General features: G+C 35.1%; 1 protein-coding gene across 1 annotated transcript; it reads right to left on the bottom strand.

Annotated features, from left to right (window-relative positions):
• Positions 1-7007: 7007 nt before the first annotated feature.
• LOC143615786 (NAC transcription factor 25-like) lies at positions 7008-8786 on the bottom strand. Its single transcript, XM_077088821.1, has 3 exons — positions 8279-8786; positions 7869-8173; positions 7008-7682 (listed from the first exon to the last, which is right to left on the bottom strand). The coding sequence occupies exons 1-3, from the start codon at positions 8460-8462 to the stop codon at positions 7155-7157; spliced, it is 1017 nt and encodes a 338-aa protein (XP_076944936.1). The 5' UTR covers positions 8463-8786; the 3' UTR covers positions 7008-7154.
• Between the last annotated feature and the right edge of the window lie 1199 nt (positions 8787-9985).

Raw genomic sequence — 9985 nt, 5'->3', positions numbered from 1 at the left:
GCACCATCGCGTCTTGTGCCTCGAGATCTCTTCGCATTATAGTCTCCCATTCTTCCTATTCAGGGCCGTCTTTAGGGCGGGCAGGGATGGTAGACTGCTTAGATGGGGGCTTGAAATTATGCAACTCATCAAAATGAAAACACACACAAATGATTATTGAATAAATCCCAATATAATATAGAGAAAATACGACTCAAAAAGTTCTATTACATATAGCTCATGTCTCTCCTAATAAACCGTATCCCGGTTGCTATTCAATGTCTAATCATAACTCGGTTTATAAAAACCAACCCTAATTTACTAGCCATGACATTACAAATTTTAGTCACAATGCAATTTAAAAACATAAGTAACTATAACCTATTTTTCAATATTGGTTCCTCAAGTTCACTGACTTGTGACTTTGAGTCCAAAATTACCAACAATCAACCCCTAATTTCCAACTCGAAATACACTTATGTTTGTCTCCAAACTTGTCTCCTTTGAGCAGTCTGATTTAATCCACGATCTTGACCCTCTTGGCTTCTGCAACCATCTTGATCCTTATCATCTCCACTTGATCCACAGTTGTGTTCTTTCGGCTCTCCCGAACTCGACCACCTCTATGAACCTGTCGCATATATGAACTCGCATATCCATTCATCTCTTGCTGGAATTTTGGTCATCTAATCGAGCAAATCAGTTTAATTGAATCTTCAAAGGGATCGATCTTCTTATTTCGATCGAATATGTTTTCCACCGGAAAATCAAGAACCCCACAGGCGCTATAATTGACGATCAAGATCGGAAAAAAATCAAATCCATCAATAAGTTCACATGTGAATTCAAACAAGATAAAACAAAGAAAATCGTATAAATAAATGAACGAATTTTTATTATTCAAACACTCATACATATCCCAATCCGGAATCAGCTCAAAAACTGATTTAATCTAAACAAAACATTACAAAAAAAACTATCTAAGCAACCACGGACATAACCGAAAGCCGGCTAGGCGTTGGCTTGAAGTCAAGCCATCGCCTAGTCAACTTCTTAACCGGTGGAGTCAACGCTCTCCTTATAATCTCTTTACTCGCTCTCTGCCTTCTTGGCGCCACTAATTCATGGGTACTGTTCTTTCGCATCAATGTCGAATTCACCCTGCGAAGTCTCGGCATGTCAACGAGCAAGTTTCGGTACTTTTCGCCCGAAACGGATACGCTTCGGACCGGTGAAGGGTGGTGTAAGCTGGCCATATTTAGGTGGTTAATGTTATTGTTATAGTCTCTAATGATGAATTGAAGTGTATGTGTGTGAATGATGATGGGTTTAATGGAATTTGAAGGTGTTTATATTGGTGAGTTGTGATTTGAATGATTGAATAAGTTTTGGGTTGACTTTTGACAATTGGTTTGACTTTGAAGAAGTTAACCGTTTGTTTTTGACACGCGTATAATGGAAGTATGGAACGTTGCTTCTATGAAACGACGGTTATGTGCAGTGTTTTGAAATCCAGTTCGGTCCGACCAAGACCCAGTACCTATAGGGGGCCGGGTCAGGGTATTTGGCCCAGTTTCTTAAAGCCCGGCAGAATATTTCGGTTGGCGGTCGGCGGTCGACGACCAGGCGGGTGAACCGGAAAAGACCTTTTCAATTAATTAAAAAATGATGTGGACGCGGGAAAATAAACCCGGGTGCATGACCGAGAAATATAAATGCTATATATTTAAAAAATATGTGTAAATGCACATGGAAGTTTGTTATTATTATTTTTAATATTTACAGTTTTTCTATATATATATATATACACACACACAAATTATTTATGAAGTCATGCGGGTCAAATACCAGTTCACCCTCCCGGGTCAGGCCGATCTTTGCCCCGGTAAGGTGTTCGGGTCAACGTCAATCCGAACCAGGTCTGAAAACATTGGTTATGTAGTTATGTGAACTGAGAAGGTTAACAGTAGTTGCTGGACCGTTAACACCTAACGCGCATTTCAAGTTTTATTGGTCTTTTTTTGAACAACCAACAAACATAGAATGCCTAAGTACTCCGTACGGAGTGACCCAATGGCTAACGGCCACCACCAGCTGGCCCAACTCAGTCGTACGAAGCCCTTAAGCGCCTCCAAGTTATCTTCAGTTCCAGAGAAAACCCACCCGCCCGAAGGCCCATTGATTGTAAAATCCGAATGCCCTCAGGATCGAACCGAATATCACAAAGATCACAGTCTTCCTTCATTGAACCACCTATGTTCCCCAAAATGTTGTTGGTGAGAATTGAACTTGGGTTTCTATTGAAAAACGGTTTACATTGAGAAACCTAAACTTCCTACCATCACATCACGTTAGACTGGAGTTTTATTGGTCTTAATTGGACATTGATGAAAGAGGATATTATATATTTTTTTAATCCACTTGTATGTGAAAAGTTGTAAATTTGGATTTTCGAAGAAAAAATTGGGCAAATGGTTGTTCGGGTGGTTTGAAAAATTGGAAGTTTCCTAACTCTCAAAATGCAAATTTAATTCAAACGTTTATGTAATGTAAGTAATCGGTGAAGGTTAGTTATGTCCATAGATACGGTATGGTATGTATTTACAAATTTAAAAAAATTACGGAGGGATCTCCAACAACAATATCATTGACATGACACCATTCACCAATGGATCACTCACAGGCCTTAGTGACAAAAATTGAATAATTTTTGTTGTTGGAAATAAAATGCACGGATAATTATAAACGTTTTGGAAAACCTTAACAAGGATTATTGATATAATAAAAATTTGTATATAACAATTATATAATATAGAAAAATCTCAATGTTTTTTACTATGGTTCATAAGTGTCGGTGATTTGTTAATGATAATAACATTTTTTACATCATCGTATTTTCCTTAGGATTGCCGACAACAAAAAAAATTTAGGATTCATTGTTGAGTCGTTGATAAACGTTCGTAGTTGACTAGTCATTGATGATGCTCATTCTTCTAGCAGTAACGATTGTCAACCCAGATGTAACTATGGTGTGAGTTGAACATACCGAGCACATAGAGTTTATTCTTTTCGACACCTTATTGGTTTTATACCACAAAACATGGGACTTCAAATACAAAAGATCTTGAGGGTTAAAATTAAGATGAAACATCAAGAGCCGGTTAAATTTGTCTTGTATTCCTATTTGTCTTCTTTATTTTCCTTTGTTTGTACGTTCGGGCTTCTCGCTTCATGCAAGTCTTCTATTTTTTTTAATAAAGTTGGCTTTTCAGAAAAAAAAAACAAAAAACAAATAGAGCCGGTTAAAGTTTATTGGAGCTGGTCTCAAAAGAATTTTTGTGGGCTAAAATAATTTGGGCTCAAATTGATTAGTTGACTTTTGAGTAATTTATAATTGAGCTGGAATCGTGACAAATATTTAGTGGGCCACCGGTTGAGCACAAATGAAAGACGAAGCTTCAAAGGTAGTCAGTAGTTTTTTTTATTTAGTCGCAAAAACTACATAGTCAATTTCTTTAGACGATTGTAGTCATGTTACTATCTTTTTAAATTATTTTGAAAGACGATTGTAGTTAATTCACGGATGATGGTAATTTCTTTATATTGAGACTCGATAAAATTATGTTGCTCCCTTCTCGTATTCGATTATTGACTTATCACAGTCAGCCTTCCATATGTTATACTATTAAAGGATAAAGTGAATTATAGTTAAAAGAAAGGTGTAAACATTTCCTTTTATTTGTAAAACATTTTCTGGTTTAATTAAAAACTAGGATGATTAATTAACATGTTCATACCTTATGTTATAGTTAGGTGTCAGTGTCACTCTCTCTCATTTATGTAACAGGAAAATGAAGATAGCAAAACCACAGACTAATTACAATTAATGGAAAATTGGATAATTAAGCGACCTAATTCTGTTTTAATCTTATTTGGTAATAAGGTAGTGTGAAGGCAGGTGGGATTACATTGCTTTCACTAATCACCTTTCAGTTGTATTCATTATAAACTTCCTAAACATTATGCACCGAAGATCGCCTTTAGTCTCCATCAATTGGTGCCAGCAATGAGAATGATCGCATTTTGTTTCAAGTCAAGTTGAAATAACGAGTAAAGAAAGAGAAAATGAAAATTGATTATTAAATGTATCGATATCATTATAAAATTTACTACTTGAGTTGTTTATATCTTTCTCTAGGTTCAAAGAAAAAGGATCATATGGGTCAAAATAAAATAAAGAATTAATAGCCGATGAAATTTATTGGAGTTGGTCTCAAATGAATTTTTGTGGGCTCTGATTTATGAAAAGCAATTAAAGTAATTGGGCTTATATTATTTAATTTTTTCATTGGGCTAGAGTCTTGATTGTTATTTGTTACTAGCACTCTAGCAGTGCACAAATCGGTTAACCATTAACCGGTTTATATGCTAACCGGTTTTTCTACGGGAATTAACCGGTTAGACTGGTTTTTTGGGTCGGGTAGTAACCGGTTTTGACCGGTTAGAGAAACGGTTTTGACCGGTTAGACCGGACCGGTCCGGTTAATGACCTAGAAAAAACCCGAGTTTTAATAATATATAAATTAGGAAAAATCGGTTAACCGGTTATTAGAAACCGGTTTAAGTGTGCACCTTTAGTTACTACCGATAGTGTTCTTGTCGGCCTCATGATAACTATAAAGCAGTTGTAATCACCATGAGTAATTCCTAATTGTTGTACCTTTTCACGAAGAATTGTTCAACAAAGATTCAACATAACATTGTGATGGTTCAACCGCTATATAAAAACTTATTTGGTCTGATTACATTATCGAATTTGGGTACTTCATTTTTCACTTAAAAAACTTCTTGTTCTTCGTAAAAACACTTTTTGTCTTATCCGATTATCAATTTCGTGTACCATGAATTAACTCCTAACTTGACGTGAATGTGATTATGCAATTTGCAAAGCTATCCAAGACTTCTAATTAAAACACAAATTAAACCTATAAATAGATATAGTTTTCACACCCTAATAAGCTATCATTTTTACTAATATGAACCAATTTAGCATGAATAGAGAACATAAAATGTAACATCTCTATGACATTTTTTTAACCAATAACAATACAAAATCATTCATTTAAATTGTGTTGCTATAATTTTAATTTTTAATATTTAATAAGATGTACGACTAAAAGTTATTATGATAAGATTTGAATACACTTGACTTTGTTTAGACATGTCCAGTTGTCCAAATTATTATTTGAGTGACTCAGATAGCACACATGAATCCGAAGACCAAATCAACATCCGTTATCCACTCACCACACATAGCCTTTTAATATTGTGATTTTACACAATCGAAGTGTATTCTTAGGGGGCATTTGGCCTAGATAGCTTTTTTAACAAAGCTTATAGTTTTTTTTACAAAATAAGCTTAAATTAGTGTTCGGTTTAGCTTTTTAAGCTTATGCTAATAAGCTTATATATAGGCTAATTTGAAGAAACTTATTTCACGGGTCCAAGCTTGATTGATTGATTCTTTTAAAACTAGCTCCAGTAACCAATCTCTCCATTAACATTTTAACCATTCTAATGGAAACTCAATTATGTGGATTAAAGCCCTTCTTTAAAGAAGTCCTCTAACTAGATCAGCTAAGTAGGTAGCTTCGCTCAATTGATTCTATAACTCACCATAACAAGGTAAGCTGCTCTGTCTGAGTCGTTACAATTTGAGTTGGTTTTTTAGCTTATTTGAAGGAGTTTATTTGTGTAAGGATATACGCATAAGCAAAAAAATAAATGCTAGGCCAAACACCCCCTTAAGTTAAAATAGTGTACTTTTCGTCCAAAACAATTCATTTATATATCGCTTTTGTATAACAATTTCGCTCGATCTGAACCTTGTAATCTCTTATGTAAGTCATATGTACATGTCAGGGTTATATATAATTATATGTGTATAAAATAATGAAAATCATATCATAATATTATATAATAGATGTGTTTATGTAATTAAGATAGCTTCAATTCCTCCATGAAAGAGAGAGCTAGAAAAAAGATGGTGCATATATATCAAGATTGTCCCATTAAAATTTTCGAATAAAGCCACTAATGATGCAGAACGTATTAAAGTTGGTTTGTACACTTTACCAAAAAAGGAAAGAATGCCAATAGTGTGATTTAATGTGTGTGGTATTAAGATTATGATTCCTTTTGATGACAACCCAATGGTCCACTACAAATAAAATATCAAAAAATAAACAATAAAGATGACTTTTGTGAGGTGTGGTTAATTAACAAGAGTCTCATCTATGAGAAAATGACCCTATCATGTCACATTAACATAAATTAATTTGAGAGATCATTAACTTAGAGATAATATCAAATTATATATCACATCTTAAAGGTGATATCAAAGGTTATTTTACGTAAGAGATATCATCACCACTAAATTCGCTTTCCATTATTTCATGGGAAGTGAACTGATCATTGAAAATAACAGCTGAACGGTATGACTTTTTGTGGTCGATATTACACGCTTGATATGCTTTTTGTCGTTTTCTTATCAAGAATTTTGTATACAAACAAGTAAAATACATTGTATTCAAATTGTTGATGGCATTTCATACTCCATTATTTTTTTCTTTTGTGTATCAAATACTTTTCAAAATCTCTTTTTAACTCTTGAAAGGGTGGAAAAGGCAATGACATAAAAGGTTTAAAAGTGATTGATCTTTCTCTCCCAATTTTGGTGATGTGAGCCATATTAATAATTGTTATTGTTATTATTATTATTATTATTATTTATCTTGATGTAAAGATCAAAAGCCAACCTTATGAACCAAAGATTTGTATGAGGTTAACTACTACCTAGGACTCAAGAACATGTGTATGATTTCTCAAGAAAACCTTATATATCATACTATTTAGACTTGAGCAAAGTCATATTAATCAAGATATACACATTAAAATTAATTAATTAATTAATCAGTAAAGATGTATAATGTATTGTGAATGTTGTATATATAAACTACTTTTACATATACATATTACAGAATTTAATTAATTAGTACATAAAATAAAAATGTTAATGCAGAAAAGTATAAAGACCATTCTTACCTTTAGGGTTTTCTCACTTTGTTTGATCATCTTTAACCCTTTCAAAATCAATCCCACTTTCCAAAACTGATTCAAGAGTACCAATTCATGCCCGGCAACTGATACGGATGCCGGAAAACACCATTTTCCATCGATCCCAACATTGTTTGCTGCTGCATTTGTGGAGGTTGTGGCAGCTGACTGAGTAAAGTTGCTATTGAACCACCATTTTCCTCGGTGGTTCTTGTGGCCATGCCACTAATATCACTATTACTTTCCACGGTGAGAAACCGTTTGGTGTAGGTGGATGATGTGTTTGCAGTGTTGCCGGCGGCTGCATCTTCGCTCCAGAAAAGACCCGACAATGATCTCTTCATGGGAAGGAGATTTGATATGTTCGTGTTAGTGTTCGTGTCGGGTTCGTTTGAGTTCATTCTAATGTCAAATAATAGGTTGGTTTCTTGGTTTTGCACTATTGTGTGGTGGCCCCTGCCTTCGAGGGAGATTGATGGCGGTATTGATGCTAGCATCCCGGTCATGGCGTGATCACAACCGTCGCTATCCATCGGTCTTTGTGTGTTGCTCTTTTTGTAAATTCGACATAATACCCAATCATCCAACTACAAGTTAATCAATCAAAACAATATTATTATAATTATTATAATAACGATATAATAATAATATAATTAGTTGTGGTTGGCTAAACATATTGATGTTACATTCAGTAAAATTATAGAGGGGATACGTTTAGCATAACCCTGTCAATCTAAAAAAACTATTAAATATATCGATCAGTTGATTATTACCCGTAAGGACCCCTTTTGTTTAATTGAATCGGTCCCATGTGGTTTGGAGATTGTTTTCCCATCCGTAAGCCGATATTCATGCATGATCCAATTCGTCTTAACCCCTTTCGGCGGCTTTCCTCCATAAAACACGAGTGCCTTCTTCACACCAACTTTTTGCGTACCACCCGTCATCACCGGCTTGTCGGTACCCGTAGCCTTCCAATACCCCGAATTCGCCGCCCGGTTAGGGCGAGCCCCGTTCGGGTATTTCCGGTCCCTAGGACTAAAAAAATACCATTCATGCTCCCCAAAAGTCGCCTTAGCTATAATAAAACACGCAAAATTAATTAAAGTTTAAATCATAAAACAAAACATTAATTATAAATTTATAACAATATAATAATAATATAATAATTTATAATACTCACCCGGAAGCTCCCATGGATCGAACTTATAGAGATCAATCTCGGCTATAATGGCCACGGGGAGAGGCGCACCCGTGACACGTTTTTTCAGATAGTGAACAACGAGCTCCTCGTCAGTGGGGTGAAACCTGAACCCGGGGGGAAGCTGAGGTAACTGAGAACCAGTAGATGAATCTGTACTCTCCATAATAATATTAATCAATCAATAAGTTGAGAGTTTATTTGTACTTGATTTAGGGTTTGATGAGAGCATGAGTGTGTGTGTTAAAGAGAGAAATGTGAATAAGCGGACTATGGTGTTAATATAGGGTGGACCGTACAGAATAAACGGTCACACACGCCGTTGGTTTTAGTAGTGTCACGCCACGTCATATGTTGTGGAGGGTGGAATGGTCTTTTATTACAGAGGATGATATTTAGTGGACCCGGTGTTGTCAGTCCGATGAAACATCATACGGGTCCCAAAGATGTCGTACGTGGTTTCGCATCAAACTAAATATTTTGATTGGTCCATTATAGGAGAAAGGGAAAACCCACAAATTTTGATTACTTTTAGTATTAATATTAATATCATAATAATTATTTTTTATTTTCTGAATAAACTATTTAACTAGATTAGTTTGACCTAAGTCCAGTGTCGCAAAAATCGCTAGTCGTTAGTCAGGCGGTGTGGTGGGGACTAGCGATTAATCGGATCGGACTTTAATGCATAATTTTCAGTTTTATGCATACACGCACACATTTTTATATGTAATTTCCAGTTTTATACATACACAAAACATATTTTGGCTGGAATCTCGCTTGAATCCGCTAGTTTTTGTTAAAGTCTCACGCGGAACCACTGATTTTGGTCGGAATCTTGCCGAAATTCGCCTATTTTGGCCGAATTTGACCGGAAACCGCCGATTTTGGCCGGATTTGACCATTGACCGATTAATTGGCCGACTAGCCCAAAATTAATCAGTGAAGTGGGGACTAGCGATTAATCAGGGATTAATCGTTAACTAGTCGGGATTTTTGCAACACTGCCTAAGTCTTACGAGGCTGTTAGTTCGGATCTTAAGTAGTTTTCGTCCCACCGTGTGTTACGACAGAGAGTTCTGATCTTGTGACAGCATAATAACTGTCAAGTAACAGGCGTCAGTGTGCTTTTCCGGAGGAACGCCTAAGCCAATCCCTGAAGCCAGCGTGGGTCTGGTTAAGATAACATAGTCTGACTAAAATGGAACAACGAGACTCTCCAAATTAGAGAATATGCTGACCTAAATATAAAAAAAAGCCACTGTTCTAAAAAGATATAATTATATATACACACACGTAAATCTTAACTCAAAAAACCTATGAAAGACAATTCACTTATTTGACGACATAAGTCAACAAAAGTACTAGAGTTTTCAAGAAAATAGCACAAGGGGAGTCACCATTTTTAGGGAATAAAACACTAATGGCAATTTTGAGTAGGAAAAAACACTAATATTTAAAGATTAAATCAAATATTTTTTTTTTTAAAAATAAAATGATTATTTATGTTATTGAATTATTTTGTTTGATAAATATGTGTTTAGAGTATTTGATTCACTTCAACTCAATGATTAATCTTAAGTATAATAAAACAAGGGCAATAATAAGTAGGTTCGATATTTACTTGAAGTTATAGTGAAACACTAACTATTTTTAGTTACTTGCGACAAATAGTAAAAGACAACCCAT

This window comes from Bidens hawaiensis, unplaced genomic scaffold, assembly GCF_021521415.1.
Source record: "Bidens hawaiensis isolate Kalapana, Puna unplaced genomic scaffold, B.hawaiensis_p1.1 tig00044314_1, whole genome shotgun sequence".
In the NCBI taxonomy this organism is placed as follows: domain Eukaryota; kingdom Viridiplantae; phylum Streptophyta; class Magnoliopsida; order Asterales; family Asteraceae; genus Bidens; species Bidens hawaiensis.
The sequence above is the reverse complement of the archived record's forward strand: the minus strand, read 5'-3'. Positions and strand labels throughout refer to the sequence as shown.